Raw genomic sequence first — 17941 nt, forward strand, 5'->3', positions numbered from 1 at the left:
TTTAACCTTCACAATCAGTTAAAAAATGCAAGGTAAGTTGACATCGCAATAAAACAAAGCATATTTAACGTATCGACGCGAGTATTGAGTGTCTGGTTTCAAAAACAGAGCAAACAAATATATACACAGCAATAAGAATAATCGTATAGTGTGTATTAAAACGAAAAAAACTCGTGCTTCCAGGAGAACGTTGGAGAAATCCTAGCAAAGTTAGCTATCAGGAAGAAAACAGCCCCAGATGGAGGGCTGAATTTTTCGCCCCAGTTTTCAAAGAGATAACGCAAAGCTTACCAGAGGCAAGTTTTTTCATTTATCCACGTTGGGTAACAGATTGCAAATCGAGTACCCATTGAGAAATCAATGCAATATTTTTGACAGAAGATACAAAAATTTCTGAAACAGCGACGAACTCGCGTTGATTCGCAGATTAAGGTACTCGGAGTGTATCGTAATAATACCAATATACTTACTTAAAAACTGTCGAATGGATTGCATAGTTACGAATTGAAATTATTTCGGAACGTGAAATATCCTTTCAAGCATTTCAAACCTTGGACATTTTTTGAAAAAAATCTTGCTATTTGCCAGATAATTTTAAGCTCGACAAATATTTTGGATTCACGTCAAAGTTTTAACAGAAAACATGAAACTATTGAGATACTTAGAAAGTATTACCTAAAATTTTTGCGATTCTTGCAATTTCATTAAATCTATCGACATCGTATGGGAACCTCCTGAACGCTTTTAAGATTTTTCGAGATAGGTAAAATTTTCTGAAAATATTCGGTTTGAAATATCTGAGATTGTGTAAAACATTTAGCGACATCTAAGTTCTATCAAATTGGCTGTTTTTTAATGAAATGTTTGTAACTCTTTTCAAGCCAGGAACAAGAACTTTCAGGAAAATACGTTAAAATTATTGAAAATTCGGAAACGATATGAAATCCTTAAAAATCTAGAAATCCGGTTTGACTACAAATAGAGCAGTACGTACGGGTTGACTGTAAAATAACTCTTAAGGGAATACTATACACGATTTTTACATGGACTGAGTTATCTCTTAATATCCGGTGCACGGATCATGAACACAAAAAAATTAATATCAACCGGATTTTATATGCAATTCGGAATAATAACACACCAAAAATGATGATTTTGCGCAAAAATAAAGGTATGACATGAAAAATACTTAACCATGATCGAAATTTCTTATTGTTTCATACTGGGGTAAAAATAAAATGAATAGGTGTGTTTTTGTTCAGAATTGTATTTAGAATACGGTTTTTATACCCCTTTTACGTTGCGATACGTAGCCTTTGATAATTATAATCGGACACAATATAAGACGTTTGACGCCGTCGTGTTAGGACTAATTACAGCAAACGTGATATTTTGCTTCAATAATGAGTTCTAAAAATCTAAAAAAGTATCCAGGTATTGTTTAAGGATCGCAGAAGAAGCTCGCAGTTTTTCCAACCTAAATTGATTATTTAAATATTGTAAAACATCGGTAAAGCTAAAGAAAGTGCCAAATGTGTCAAAACAAAGACTTTATTTCACATGAAGAATGGTGCCCAGAGGCCCATTTCCACGATCAAAGGACTCTACGAGCAGTTTGAAAAATGTTCAAGGTGAAATTCGAGCTCAGTGACTCATTAGCGTTAAAGGCAATTTCTTCTTCCGAATCGAGTGTTAATTTTTAGTTCTGAGTTATTTATTAGCAGCGAACTAATTTTCAAGTAACCATTCACAGGTAATGGAGATTCAGTCGCAAAACAGACGGATTAGACTCCTGGCAACAATGGTGCCTGATAAATTGGTGAATACAGCCAATCTTCTTAAAAAGGATCCCAGGACATTTATCGGGATAGTTTTGTTGGCTGATGTTTCCGGTTAGTTTAAAGAGGTTGGTTCGCCAAACATCCGTACTTTTCATCAATTTTATCATAAGACACTTTTACATAACATATTTATTAAACTAATGTATTCGTTATTTGCGGAGATATCTTTGTAAATCAAGAAACGAAAGTATTGGAATTATAAACAAAGGCTTAGATATCGATAATTTGTTTCAAATCGCTTCAAAATTGCTTGAAAAAAAAACTAGCAGATTCGTTTGATTTCAGTTTTTGAACAATTTTGAAGCACTTGGAAATGAAGCATCGATATCAAAGCCTTTGTTCATAATTTCAGGATTTTCTATGACTCTATTTTGGAAGAGATCTCGGTAGATCACGAATATGACATTAATTTGATGAATTACATTCAACGTACGACGATCTTATAATAAAATTCATAAAAATTATTGATGTTTAACCAATCAATCTATCGAAAATCCGACCCTTATTGTTTTCATCGATTTATATGATACAGTACTGATTTTTTAATTATTCAGGATTGACGATGCTTTGTGAAATGTATAAACACGCTGGCCAAGGTGGCTCCATCAGTCTAAACGCAACTCTAAATGCCTACTTCGGTTACATTGTCCAAGCTGTTTATTCCTACGGCGGTGATGTCATCAAAATTACAGGTGAATTGTGGAAAATGAGTTTGACGTATAGATGTTAGTAAATCTACCGAACTTGTTCATATTCTCAAAGAAAGTGAGTTGTGGAAATTGTCCAAACGCATATAGACACGTACAGAAACTGTGTTAAAAACCGTTAGAAAACAGGCAGAATCGGTTTTCTGTCTGTTTTTTCACTGTTTTGATACATTTTTTGTGCGTATCTATTCGCGTCGAACGGAATTCTTGTCAGGGATAATATTAGCGAAATATTACGACCTTTTAGTCTTTGTATTCTAAGGTGATTTAAACCTATGTCATAACATTTTCGCTGTTGCACTACATTTTACGACATTCCCGATCCTATATCCTTCAATTTGAAAAATGATAAGTAAATATCGCTTAGTTTACCGTGAAGTTATAAGCGAATAATCCAAGCGTGAAATACTACCGTCAACCATTATTTCGAAACTATTCAGTCCTGGCACTTTTTCAATTGGCCTGTGGACTTGAAAATCTACTGAAAGTCGACGTCAAGATTAGAGTTTCCACTTGATTTATCTTTAATTTCATTTTTTGTATCAATCTGCGTGAAAGTCCGCACCCTTTTATTATATGAACTCAGAGCCTTCCTTGAACAGGAACCGGACTATTGGCAATCTGGAGTGTACGAAAGGATCAATTGATATTCAACATCCTGCACGAGGTTATAACCTGCGGTTTGAGGATCCAGGAAGCAGTCGGGAATTTCCAGACAGTCGTAAACGTTACTCTGAAACGTCAGTGCTTTTTCGTCTTATTCGATCTAAATCATTTCTTTAATTATCGATGTCAATTTCTCTTTGTTGTATTTCTTTTATTTTCATTGGTATACCAGTGAGGTTTACTGTCTCCGCTGGAAACCTGACTTTCATGGTAATCGGCGGGAATGGCAGTTATCACTATCTTTTGGCTGGTCCACCGCTGGAAGAAGTCAAACTGGCTAAAAAGGTTTGCCTTCCTGGCGATCTGGTGCTGGCTGGAAGTGCCTGGGGACATTGCAATCCTTCAACCTACGAATACGTGATTAAGGACACTTACAACGTGAAGGTAACGCTTACATTTTCCAATGGAAAGCGTTGAAACTTACCAGACTGAGTCACCTACTGCGCATGGGCAAAATGAATGGGTTCTATTGAAACGTGAGATCGTGGCGCGGTAACATTTTCATCTCTATCGCAGGGGAGCCAACTTACTCGAAACGAGACATGAGATGTCAAACTTACCATCACTTATTAGTCAGTTCACAATACAAAATTGCCAAGCATTCGCGAATAAATAAATCTACTATTCCAGGTCTGTTTAACCTGAAAACAATAGCATCGCCCATATAACCTCTGCAAGCTGCGTTTGACGACTAAAGTTTAAGGTGGCCAGCCTGCATAAAAATCTGACACAGCTTGCGCATGCGGAGTTGAATGTTGAATTTGACAAATTTTACCATTTCATTTAGACATCTGTAATATAAATGCAAAACGCATACTTCCGAATCCTGCCGATCAGGAGATATGCTGCAGTTACTAATTATTAAAATTTCAGTAGTTGTGCTTATTAAAATGTTCCGCAAAAACTTGATGTAACTATGAAACTTGCAGTTTGACGCTGAATCGAAGTAAAATGAAGTTCTTGCAAGTTTATAGATTCTAATAAATCAGCTGAATGTTTACTTCATTGAAGTGAAAGCACGGGCTGATTGTAAGAAAAAATGCGTGAATATTACGTTAATACATTTTTAGATACTCAAACTAAAATATTTTAAACTTGACATATCTCTTGATATATAAATAAATTTCAGTCAAATTCGAGTTCTTTTTATCACTGACCGTAGAATTAAATTTTTAAAGTTGTGAGAATGCATTCACGTCTGTCTCGTAATTACATACAATAGTTGTTTTTTGGGCCTACTTCTAGATACAGAGTTTAAAAACGTCTGCCAGGCAAGCTGCGAAAAGAACAACCATACTTGGGAAATCGGACAGCTCAACGAGGACGAAATTGTTTACAGTTGACGAGAATTTTTCGGTATATTGGGAGAGAATCGATCCTTACGACGATTTGATCATTGGTGAGATTTTTACAATTAATAGCAATTACTAGATTAAATGACAACAGAAAAATATATTACTAAATCCTACAAATTATTGTCTAATAATTTCAGCTGCTCGGCCGGCGATCACCGAGGCCGTACTTCGTCAAATTGGTAAACAGCTAAGGACATTCGTCGTCGAATCAGTACTTCGTCTGGTGAGATTAAATAAACCAGTGCACTGTGAATAATACATAACACCGTGTCACAAAACCATAAATCATTATTGTAATAGGATATTTTAATCTCTTTACCTCAATTATTTCAGACAGATACTGATCAGCCCTTGGAATATTTGACAGAATTTCGCCAAGTAACAGCGATGTACGTAAATGTTATACCGATGAAATGTTCTGTTCAAGATCTACTTAGATTGGTCGATGACATCTTTGTACACTTAGTTGGGTGAGAATACGGTTTTCCCATTCTGGACAATTTGCCTTGTTGATGCTTAAAAGCGCTGTACGTCCTTGCATGCTGAATAGAGATTCCAGGGCGACCAACCGTCATCAATTTAGACAGCATTTCGCCGCGATGTATGTACCGGGACAATCTCTTGAAACTTGAAAATCAACCGCGCATGCGCGAGTTTTATCGGCTGTTCGTGCAGGCTGACCATCCCGAGTTTTCAGCTGTCAAACTGTTTCTGCCGGCGATGTAGTTGATACGAAATTTCGAGGTTAGAATCTCAAATAATTAACGTAGTGACTCGGAAAGGTTTGGGAAGCATTTGGTATTGGGTCGAAAAGTTGATTCTTCAAAGAACGGTCGGAATTTAATGCTTACGCTCTTTGAAAATTCAAGCGTACACATATTGCGTACGTTGGCCGGCCTGCATCGCAGACAAGAATGTCGCTGCGGGAAGATTTCGCCGACCAATAAGATTGAATTATTTGGCGCATGCGAAGTTGATTTTCAAGTTTCAAGAGATTGTTCCGGTATGTAACCTCAAAAATTTTAACCTCTGTCGGTGTTCAATACAACTACCAGCGACAACTGTCAAATTTTTGAGGTTACGTTCACGACGGTTGGTCCCCCTGGCAAATAATTGCTGTTCGATAGTAGCGCATGCGCATTATTCTGTAGTACACAACGGATCACTCTATCGTTAGGATCGTTAGCACGGTCATCAACACAGGTCCGAACACTCCGTCTCTAAAAGCGTGACCTGAAAATGTGGCAGATGCCGCTAGTGACGGGGAGGCTTTTATATATTCCTCTTTCTCGCACGCCCCGCACACCCCGGCCGCCGGGATTGCAGCGTTTTCAGTATAATACGGTCACGACCGTGATTCTTAGGAATTCACCATGTATAATAAGGCTGTATATCGGTCGATAACGTAGCGCTCAAGGTCGGCTTAATCATTCAACAAGTTCACTTACTGTTTATTGGTAATTGATACCGACAGTGAAAAGCTGTTGTGAAATTACTCTAATTAAGCTGAAAATTGATTTGGCATAATTTTAATCAATTTCAAAACTTTGAAAAGTGTTACTTACAAGACTGGCACTTATTCTATATTCGTTTTTCTTTTTCGTCTTTGTATACGTAAATAAAATTTTGCTGCTGTTTTTGTTTCAAATTCTCTAGCTGACTCAGAATTTGAACAAGAGAAAATATACACTCGATATTTAGAGTTGCTGAAGACGATGCTGTTGCTTAATATTTGTAGCATGATCAAGGATCGGGGAGGATGCGTAATCAGAGTGTGGTTATTTCACAAGGACATCAGTTTTCTCACTGTGTTCGGGCTCGAGAAAAATTCGAATGAATCCGTTAGCAAGACTGCTTTGCAAACTGGTGTCGAAGTGCGAAATTTAATAAAAAATTTCTACGGTGTGCAAAAAGTTTCCGTCAGCATTACAACCGGTAAGATGACATAGTGGAAACCAAATTGTCTATAAGTATAACCATGATTTATCCTTTTAAAGGACCCCGCAGAATCCTTGTGGAAATTGGCTTTCGATTGAATTTGCTTGAATTTCAGTATATTTATGGTACATGTCCTCTCGATTAAAAATTCTCCCGGACACAAGTACAAAAAATCAGTAGTTTCCGAGATATAGGCTTTGGAAGAGGGATGTATGGATTTTTTTAATATCTGTGGATTACGTGATTTTTACGAATTACGAAGCTTTAAGGGGGATTTAAAATTAAATATATCATTCAAAAACTACACAGCCGATTCGCAGAGGCTCCGCACAAGGACAAGTCGATTATTGCAAGAGTCGCAGGGTCTCGTTTTTCACGCGAAATCTGACGTGCACCTTTTTCCAGTAAACCAGCGAGTTCATGGATCGAATCAATGTGTTGATCAAATTAATCACAGCTTCCTGCCTATATTTGAGAATCGATCGTGCGATTCCTTGAGTGATTTGTTAGATTTCAAGCCTCCTTGAAGCTTTGTAGTTCATGAAAATCACAAAATCCATAAATATCAAAAAATCTTTCTTCCGAAGTCTGTATCTCGGAAACTACTGATTTTTGGGACTTGCGTCCATGAGAGCTTTTGATTGGGAGGATATATACTATAACATACTGAAAATCCAGCCGATTTCACCGGAAGCCAATTTCTATTAGGATTCTGCGGGGTCCATTACTGATTTTATTTTTGATAACTCACGTACGTCATGTTTAATTTTCATGATTTTTGATCCTGTTATCGAAATACTTTGCGACGTATGTTATTGTGATACAGGAATGGCGCACTGCGGAATCGTTGGACACACCTTACGGCGCGAATATATCGTGATCGGTTCACCTTTGCAGAAAGCGATGGAGCTGGGAACCACGTGCATAGAAAAGGTGAAAGATATTCCTACTTTTTGCCGTATTGTTTCATGAAAATTTTTGACACCATTTTGTATAATTCTCTTTCATTGTCTTGAATTCATTTTGAGATTAAGTTTAAGATCTCGATTTCCTATTTTTTCTCCATATTAGGATAAAACGATAATATTCTTATAAACAAACAGGTCCTCAAGTGAAAAGCCAAACTGTAAAACATTATCAATTTTCCCAATGAAGTTAAAGTTGAACAAAAATCGGCCTGCAAACTTCAGAAGTGAAAAGTTCTGTTAATCAATGAGTGTTACAGATTCTGGATTTTTTTCATTTTTTCTTATTGACAGCACAGGTCACCTGTGATCTGACAACATTACTGCGCAGCGACTTGCCGTGGGACAGATTCATTCAGCAAGACAGCAAGATGCTTAAGGGTGTCGGATTTAGCGTAATCTACGAATATATCGATGATGTCGCGTAAGAATGCATAAATATGTAACACTTTAATAACGTACAAATAACAATAATAATAATAATAATAATCTCGGTTTAAATCTATCTTAGAAATTTCTCGAAGCTTGCGCGTTTCAGAAGTTCAGTTTTCTGTATAATATAACCCAACATTAATTTCATGATGAGAATCGAAGATGAATTACTGATTATATGACGTTTTGAAGAATTCAGATGTTCAGGTTTTCGGGAAATTTGGTACTGTTGTTCAGTTTCAGATCCAAAATCAATTTTTATCAACAATTTTCGCATGTTGATTTATTTTTGCAGATAATTGTTAGTATAATATATAGTCAAATAAAAAATTTGTTTGGTTATGAAATTCAAAATGGCAGACGCAACATAGTGAATTTGTATATGTATTAGGAAGGAATTAAGAAATCCTTCGATCTTCTTTACAGATTGTTAAGTACACTGAGAAAAATTTCATTTGTTGTAGTAACTAGAAAAATTCAGTAAAACCGGTATTGTTAAACAAACTGTTTGAATGTTGTTGGGATTACACAAAACGAGGTACACGTAACCATTTTGCGATATTGTCGATCCTTTTTTGGTACTTGCAACGCAAAATCAGTTTGTTCGGTTTACTCTACTTTTACACTTAAATTATTTTACTACAAATTACCCGTATCCTGATCATAACAGTTATGGATACTCTAACTGACTCCTTTAGCGAAATATATTGAGACCCCGAGTTCCATAAAACCACGTTTCGCAATAAGCAAATATTCGGAAAAACTTTAATATAGTCAATTGTGAGACCATTACTGGATAATGTGAAATTGGTACAGGAATTTCGGGAAAACGGACCCCGAGCTGCTTACCGGATACCCGATTTTAGGCCGGAAAGTCGAGATGAATATTCTGAGTCTCTCATTGGACGACATCGGGCTAGCAAACCGGGAACATGCTGGAATTTTGGTGAAAGTATAAACGGTTATATTTAAAGTTTTAGTAGCACAGTAATATTCGGGTTAAGTCAGGCGACAAAGAAATAATTATGAAGTGATAAGATCCTTTTATGAGAGCTCTGAGTTCATTCTCTATTCTTTAAGTTGTTTGAATCGATGTGGAACGGATTTATTTTTTTTCACACTTTGTAAATTACGATTTTTTCGGTATCACCAATTTGAAAAGCCACTTTTTCGAGTGATTCAGGCTAACACAAAATCTTCCAAGTATTTTAGACGATTTTTGGAAAAGTCATCGTTCCTTATATTTTTCATAATAAACACATAAGTCAGCGAGGTTTCTGCAATGAATACAAATTTTTTGAAAAAGCTCAAAAAATCGGATAGCGGGTCTGGTTCTCGATGCGACAATCGATGTCTTTACGGAATTGATCTAGAATCCAAAAACTGATTTGGCCTGCATCTAATTTACGTGTCACATTATAGTTACAATTTTATTTATCTGGGAGATGAATTTTCGAGACAATTTTAGGATCCCATTCGAAAATTTTTAAACAAACAGATAATAAACGCTGGGTAACGCTATTCGCAGGGTCAAAGTGGCAGTGGAAAATCAAGGCTCCTCGACGGATTCGTGACCCTGATCAAATCCAGAGATATAGCCACGGTCACACTAACTCTGACTCCAGAGTTCGCGATCGAACCTTATTCCGTGATCTATCCCATACTTACCGAGGTAAGTGATCTGTCTCTGATGAACATGTTATTTTATTTTTTTTTTTTTTTCAAATCTTCATATCAACCTTTGAACTCTAAGAAATTTCAAGTAACATGCCGTTTATTCCAAAGATTGTTCCAAAAAGTGCAGCTGTACCATTTCCAAATGTGACAAAATTGTTTTACAATTTAATATTGATTTCTTTATGAGTTTTATCACATAATTTAGTACTTTGTCGTTTTTTTCTAATCATCTCTAATGACCACCAATAATTCCCAAATTTTCTGTGCTTTTCGTAAAAAATTTCGGTCTTAAATTGAAAAGATCTTAACAATCTTTTCTCTTAATTCAATCAGATTGTGAAATGCAATATTAACCACAACTCCAGTACCTGAATTAGAATCTGTTGAACCTGATAATAAAATTTCGACATTTATAAGAATACATAACTCGATCTTCCAAGTTAAAATTTAAATATCCGCACACCTTGATGATCTTATTTGTCATACAGATCCTCGATATCCATGAATACTGTTCGGTTGAAGTGAGAGAGCAAAAGATGGTGAAACAATTAGGTAATGTAGTTTCACTAGAGGAATTTTGTTACCTAAACGAAATCATGAGGGTGAGATTCCCTATTTCGAAGCGATGTACTTCAGAACCCGAATTTGAGCGACAGGCACAGACTGTCAAGATCTTGAAGGGGATTTTTGCTATGGTAAATAATCGATAACTTTGAAATTAAAATCGATTGTCTTTATAGTGAAAAAAAAAAAAAAAGATATGCAATGGATTGTCTCGGATGAAAACTAGTTTCTAAAACACTAAACTTATAATTCTCTTTAGCATTTTTGTAATTCGAAAAATAAATGTGATCAATAGTAAAAATTTTACTTGTAAGTAAACTCATTCAAAATCCGTAATTCATCACAATTTTTTTTTTTTGCTTCCAAATGAAATAATTTTGTTAATTGTGACCCATATTTGCATCGGTCTTATTACAATTTACAAATATCGATGTCAAATTCAGAATTGGACCCGATTTTCAAGCTTTGAACGAAATTATTTTCGTGAAAAAATGCCAAGGTTTTGAAATTCGTATTAACTCGGGAATGTTTCAGGATTACGATCGTTTCTTTCTACCAATCTCGTTTTTTTAGCCAAAAGTGAGGCGGTGCATACTGATCGACAATGTACAAAACATGGACCTCGAGTCTTGGCAGCTGCTCTCCCTTATCCTGGACGTGAAACATATACTACTTATCGCATCGATTGAAATACCGCTTGATGATCTCGTGCCTAAAGCGGTTTCCGCAATTTACGCGGATAAAAGAATAGCGCATCTGACTCTTGAGAGAATAAATCCACAGTGCTTAACTGCTCTCGCCTGCCAAATACTCAACGTACAAGCCATACCGGAATTCCTTGAAAGGTGATCTGAATCTCATATTCTTTACTTTTGCCACGTTAACTCAAACGTGGTATTATTATCAGGATATTTATTGCCATTTGGAGTCGTATCTTAGCAGATCATGTTTCGTTGATAATAGTCAAAATTATCTGTGAGATATTCGTAAAACAAATCAGTATTACAGATATTATTCATAACCTTTTTTGTTTCATGAGATATGAATAGAATGAGGAAAGTTTACAATAGAATTTAACGATGATGATCTATGTAAATATGAGATGAAAAATTTTGTCTTTCGTACCAAATTAGATGGTTACATTTTTCATGAACTGAGGAAGCCCTCATTTCAAGATATAGACAAAACAATGTTTCACATCGGATTCAACTGTTTCAAGCTTATTATCAAATGTTAGTCACCAACAATATTTACTAACAAAACTGATTTCAAATTTTGTACTCTTTCGAAAAATAGACTATCTTCATATTGCCGTTCATTACAAAGACCTAATTTTAAAACACAACGAAATTGTACCAAAAATTATATGTTCTCAGGCAGATGTATGGATTTTTTCAATAGCACAAGTATCTAGCTAAAAAGCTTACTGCAGTTTTATTTATGATCATACATGATTTGACAGATCGAGTTTTGAAATGGCCAGAAACGAAATGAAAAATAATAGGCATAATTTTTACTGTACATTTATAACTTTGTTGGAATTAGTGTGTCGTTGGTTTCTATTGTAACACCAAGTTTGCAAATGAGAATTTATTGAAAATTATTTCATTTCTTGAAAATAAGTACTGATTTGAAAAAAATGTATTTCTCCTATACGCGTCAGAAAAATGTTCTGAAACACTATTTTCCCGATTGAAATCAAAGAATCGCACGTATATTAATTCGATTCGGCTGATCGCCGTCACGAATGAATTCAGATGTTCAGACATTTTGAAAGTCGAAGAGTGGAATTAACGACGAATATTCGTGTGTTCAGGCAACTGCATTCGAAACCGAATAAAAATCCGAGCTACTGTCAGGCGCTTCTCACTGCAGCCCTGAGCCACGGAGGCCTTCAACGTGTCGAAATGACCCCCAAGAAGGCCACCGAGTACAAGCTTATGTTCTCACCGGTCCATATGCTAACCAAAATACCGTTGTGCGCTCTTCCCGAGGATGTGGCACCCGCTCTTCCTTGGGAACGTCGGCTCAAGATCCACGCTTGCCTCATCAGCAACTATCATCAATTTGAATCCAGTTGTCAAAGCCTTGAAACCAACGGTAAGTAGACTTTTGAATTAATTCCTCTGGGTAATAAATTTCAAGGATCCAGGAGAAATTTTTTCCAATATTTTCTTACAATTAGACTGAACCGTTTACATAACTGATGTAGACAGGCTCTGTAACTATCGATACATTATAGCATATAAAATAGACTCGGTTATCCAGCGAGCTGCGAGACTGCTTATGAGTCATTGGTAATGATTACAAACACAATCAAGTTATAAACTGAATAGGAAAACGAAACCGATTAACTGTAGGATTTTGACTTCCAACAACACGTAGAATATTTTCAGACTTCCTAAAATCTTTGTGTAACTTATCGAATAAATTTTTCGAATTACCGTAGGAATATTTCCGTTCAACCTAATGCTCAACCTAATCAGGTTTGTTCTCCTATTAAAACAACCAAAGTGTACAGTAGTTCATCCAGCGGCTATGATCCATAGAAAGTGGCTTAAGGGGGGAGCCTGCTTTAGAGGCTTCACAAAATCGATTTTTTCAAGGATTTTTTTGGAAGGAAAGAAATATCCGATTGAAACGAAACTGCCAGGTTTTATTGTTATATATTTCAGCAGTTTTCTTAAGTTTTTTCATTAAGATATATGTCATATTATGCCTGGTACAAGCATTTCACCGAGGCGTCTCGAGTGTGCATTTGTCGTGGGGCGGGAAAGGTGCAGGTCGCAATTTCCATCTGAAACAAAGAACCCAAAAAAATTTTTACTTCTCAATAGTATAGCTTCTAGTTAAACCAAGAAAATTCAACAAAAAGTGAAAAATTCAACAATTTTTCGCAAATTGAAAAAAAAATTCACTTTAGATTGTTTAAAAAGTGGATTAATTTTAACTTTCTTAAGGTTTTTTAAGTTCAACTAGAAGAGAATTTAATCCCGAGTACAATGCAATTTGTTTCGTTTCGATAGGACGTTTAGTTTTTTCCCTATCTTTCCCGCCAATTAGGAAAAGTCGTAAAAATGAAAAACCGAGAAATCGTGCGTCAAAGTTTTCGTATATAAAAAATCGTAATTTTCTTGAACTCACCGCATTAATATGCTAATCAGCGATTCCTGGTCCATAGAGTTGCCCTTCAGAGTTTTCAAAAAACTGGTTCAAAACTTCAAAAAACTGGTTCAGAGTGTTCAGACTCTTCAAAAAACTGGTTGAAAACTTCAAAAAACCGCTAGTATACCTGCTCGACCCTTGCTCACTATTTCTTCTGTAACTCCGAAAGTATTTCGAATTTGTGTCTGAAATCTTAGGGACACATTCTTGGATAGTTTGGGAAGACATTTATGCAAAAAAAAAAAAAAAATAGATTTTTTGAAGCCTCTAAAGCAGGCTCCCCCCTTAAGCCCGGATTAGGCTGACATTACGGTTGCGGAGACGCAATAAAATGCACGTTTACTCGTAATATGCATGAGTTATTACTCTGTAAAAATTAATTGACATACAGTGTAAAATATTTTCTCGATATTGTACAACAAGGGTTTAAGAGAGTGTCCTGGTCCATTTCAACGTATACGTATGTCCCCAAATATCGATATCTACGTGTCTTCAAACCAAAAAATGCTCCATAACCCCATTCTATACGCAATTCTGAACCGAAACATTTCAAAACGGTTTCATTTAACGCAAAAACAAAGAAATGGCATAAATTCTAGGGATTTACCATTGCGATTTCGTAGAATCCATACCATTTCTTTATTTTTGTGCTTAACGAAAATTCTTTGGAGTGTTTCTGTTCAGAATTGCATATGGAAAGCGGCTATTAAGCGCTTTTTGCGTATGAAGTACATGGATTTCGATATTTGGAGATTTATACGCAAACGCTGAAATGGACTAGAGCACCCCCTTAACCTTAGGCGATTTGCTGGGATGGATAAATTCCTCAGCGCGTTACAGCAAACAATATCTCCAAAGAATATGATAATAGTAGCACAATTCTGCACTTAAACCGATTATATGATCGTGCAGGTACTTCTCTCAAATTCTCGTTCCAGTTTTTGCTTTTTTATTTTATTGAAAAAGAAAGAATTTTTCGCATCGCAAAAAATCTAGTGCTTAGCAAGTAACTTCTATTTTGGTCTTTAGGTGGTTATCTTAAGTACAGCTGCAATATACGAATAAACCAAAAGTACTATTTATTTATAGCATTTTTTCTGATAGTTGTTTCGTAATGAATTAGTCCGAATTAATTACATTTATTTCTTGTTGGCACATTTCTTAAAATCTGATTGTGACGTTATTCATTATTTATACTCATTTCGTTAAAGATTAGTTGAGATTACAATTTCATCCAAATTTGATTACAACTATTATTGTGCAGTTTAACGGGCTAATTTTTTTATTTTCCAAATCTGCGCTATCTTTGTACAAACGAATGAAAACAATTGAAAATGTTTTTACAGCATTTTAAATTCGACGATAAAACACAGTGAGTCCATGAGTTCTTAATAAAAAAAAGATGCAAATAAAATGTTGTACCATTAGCTGCTTCTGTATTGACAACATTTGTTTGTGTGTACAATAGCACAATTGTTAAAGTTTGCCCAGCTGATTTTCAACACCAGCGAGGCCATGTATATTATTTGTAACTGCATAGCTCACTAACAAGGATTTTTCGCAAGTTATGCACCACAATTCATGTACCAGTGTTGAAAGTTCAACGATTTTGCATCCTTCGAGGTTAGGGTTATCGGGAGTATATTTGTTTGACCAAGTTTTGTTTTATTATCTGTAACCTGGAAATGGTACATTATGTAGAAGGGAATAATGAGCTTTGTTCCTGTGTTGCATATAAAATGTTATTCCCGTCTTGACTGTGACCACTTTATTGACTTGAAAAGTAGTTACCTCATTATCTGGAAAAAGTACTACTTTTTTGATTGTCAGTACAATGGTTATAATATTGCAAAGCGGCTACGTTCAGCTCGGCGGCTCACTTCACAAGATTCAGAACGCGTATTTTGAACATGTGTTGTGGAAAATATCGTGTGCGCCATCTAAGGGAAGCGTTTTTATCTCAAACGCTGTTTGCAGCAGTGTTGCCGAAGTGAGCTATCGTGTTTATTTCATATTTCAAATTAAATAGAGTATATTAAAATCTCCTGTTTGTAGCGTGTACGTATGAGTCACAGCTTTGATTTATAAAACTGTATAGTAAAACAATACTTTTTATATTCTCTTATATATTTTTAACTTGATTTACGGAAAATTCGTCGAAAACAATTAATCGAAAAACAATTTGTCGAATAACAGTTCGTCTAACCCAACACAACACAAACTAACAAACGCGAATCCAGAACAACCCAACACAACTCAACCCACTAAATTGTCATTCAATGAATTGGTTTGTTTGACTTTGTTATTAAATGCATTATTTTTTTTTTCCACAAAATCAACGCAACAATCTTCAGACTTCAGGTGACGTGAGAGTCGGGAGTTCATTTTTCCGTTTGAGGATCATGAATTAGGGGTTTCACTCGTTTTTTGGGTCGTTTTTGTATTCGGCTACTGAAATGAGAAGACGTACTAGATTGAAGAAAGGGGTACTGACGTACTGAATATACTTACAAAGGTACTATATTTAGTACGATTGTAGGGGCTACTAAACTGGCAACGCTGGTTTGCAGTCTTCGGGCTCGCACGCCTTTGACGCGCTCGATCTATAACTCATTCTGGAAACATCGCGATCAACTAAAAGCACCTACTTCTCTCCCTAGATGCACAATATACTATTTTCCCACATACGTGGGAAGCAAGTTTTTGGGGAAACAAGTAGAAGAAAGTATCACATGCTACTTTTGTTCCGCTTTTCAGTTCAATAAAGTGGTCATTACAGCTGAATTGGGAATAAAATATCATACCTCATACATTATATCATATATAGTATTGAAGTTCGGAACCAAAGTTTGGATGTTCGGATGTTCAGAAAGTGACGTCACCCAAAATTTTGTTTCTCTTGACGTCATCGATCTATTGTAATCGTCGACGACCAAAATCAGCTAGCCGAATTCCTCAGTCTGGAAACAACCGCGCAGTAGAGAGGACGTATGAAAATCGCGCTCCGCAGATTTCGAGTACCGGGTTCTCTATCTCCTGTATCCTGAGCTCCGGGTCCGCTTCCTGGTGTAACTCAAGTTCCAAGACAAGCGCTCCGTAGTTTCTACGCCCCAAGTCCGCTACCTGGTGAAACTCGATTTTCAGGACAAGCTCTCCGTAGTTTCTGCGCTCAAGGTCCACTACCTGGAAAAACTCGACTTCAGGGACAAGCGCTCCGTAGTTCCTGCGCTCCAGGTCCACTACCTGGTGAAACTTGACTTCCGGGACAAGCGCTCCGTGGTTCCTGCACTCCAGGTACGCTACCTGGTAAAACTCGACTCCAAGAACAAGCGCTCCGTAGTTTCTGCGCTCCAGATCCGCTTCCTAGTGAAACTCGACTTCAGGGATAAGCGCTCCGTAGTTTCAGCGCTCCACGTCCGCTACCTGGTGAAACTCGACTTCTAGGACAAGCGCTCCGTATTATCGGCGCTCAAGGTCCACTTCCTGGTGCACCTCAAGTTCCAGGACAAGCGCTCCAAAGTTTCTACGCTCCAGGTTCGCTACCTGGTAGAACGCGACTTTCAGGACAAGCGTTCCGTATTTTCGGCGCTCCAGGTCCACTACCTGGTGAAACTCGACTTCCAGGACAAGCGCTCCGTGGCTCCTGCGCTCCAGGTCCGCTACCTGGTGAATCGCGACTCTCGGAGGACGAGGAAGACGAGGAGAACAAGGTGGATAAGGAGGACGAGAATTTCTACACGGTAAGTGTAACATTTTTATAATATTTAATGGCAATTATATTCTATCTAAAATTTTATGAACTTTTCATGTTTACAATAGATTATTTCAATTCATTTTTCGCACAAGCCCAAATTCAGTAGCTATCATTGTGCTAATAATATTTCTATAATTTTTTATAATTTTCTCAATCTTCTTGGTGAAATGTGTCAGTAAAAAAATAATATTAATCCTTACACAATATTTCTGATGTGTTTTAATACTGCAAATATTTATTAGTATTCGAGGTGTAACCCGTGGTGGTTAGCGGTTGTCATTGGAGGTGGTTGACGGTGGTTGGAGGTTGTCAGATGTGGTTAGGGGTGGTTGCGGGTAATAGTGGTGGACGAGGAGCAGGGCGAGGAGGAGGACGAGAAAGACGAGGAGTACAAGGTGGACGAGGAGGACGAGGATTTTTGCTTGGTGAGTTTGACATTTTTATAATATTTAATGGCGATTGTAAATATTTTTATTCCAGAATTTTTTAAACTTGTCATGTTTACAATAAATTATTTCAATTCATTTTTCGCGCAAGCAGAAATTCGGTAGCTATATATGCGCTAATGAAATTCATTATATTATTAATTAATTAATCGATTACATTAATCCTTACACAATATTTTTGATGTGTCTAATACTGAAAATATTCAATAGGATTCGAGGTATAACCCGTGGTGGTTAGCGGTGGTCGTTGGAGGTGGATGTCGGTGATTGAAGGTGGTTGGAGAAGGAGGAGAAGGCGGAGGAAGAGGACGATAAGGATGAGGACAACGACGAGGCGGAGGACTAGGTAAACGAGAACGACAGACGTAGTCGCAGGTAGTAGGAGGTGGTAGGGAGTGGTAGGCAGGAGTAGGAGTAGGAGTTGTAGGAGT

At 36.7% G+C, this 17941-nt stretch overlaps 1 protein-coding gene across 1 annotated transcript; it reads left to right on the forward strand.

Annotated features, from left to right (window-relative positions):
* Positions 1–25: 25 nt before the first annotated feature.
* On the forward strand, positions 26–12694 carry LOC138191041 (adenylate cyclase type 10). The gene is made up of 17 exons (XM_069136505.1): positions 26–32; positions 184–296; positions 1754–1892; positions 2396–2533; positions 3387–3598; positions 4460–4613; positions 4707–4792; positions 4903–5039; positions 6308–6504; positions 7767–7896; positions 8721–8856; positions 9433–9576; positions 10070–10276; positions 10719–10990; positions 11962–12245; positions 12388–12442; positions 12595–12694. Exons 1-17 carry the CDS (start codon positions 26–28, stop codon positions 12692–12694), a joined length of 2511 nt encoding a protein of 836 aa, XP_068992606.1.
* Positions 12695–17941: the final 5247 nt, after the last annotated feature.

Source organism: Neodiprion pinetum, chromosome 5, assembly GCF_021155775.2.
Source record: "Neodiprion pinetum isolate iyNeoPine1 chromosome 5, iyNeoPine1.2, whole genome shotgun sequence".
Classification (NCBI taxonomy): Eukaryota; Metazoa; Arthropoda; class Insecta; order Hymenoptera; family Diprionidae; genus Neodiprion; species Neodiprion pinetum.

What these genes read in the sequence shown, in the direction of transcription:
- LOC138191041 (XM_069136505.1), top strand. An exon ending in TTACGACGATTTGATCATTG is followed by an intron (nt 4,614 to 4,706) that starts GTGAGATTTTTA and finishes TAATAATTTCAG; the next exon opens with CTGCTCGGCCGGCGATCACC. An exon ending in ATACCGGAATTCCTTGAAAG is followed by an intron (nt 10,991 to 11,961) that starts GTGATCTGAATC and finishes TCGTGTGTTCAG; the next exon opens with GCAACTGCATTCGAAACCGA.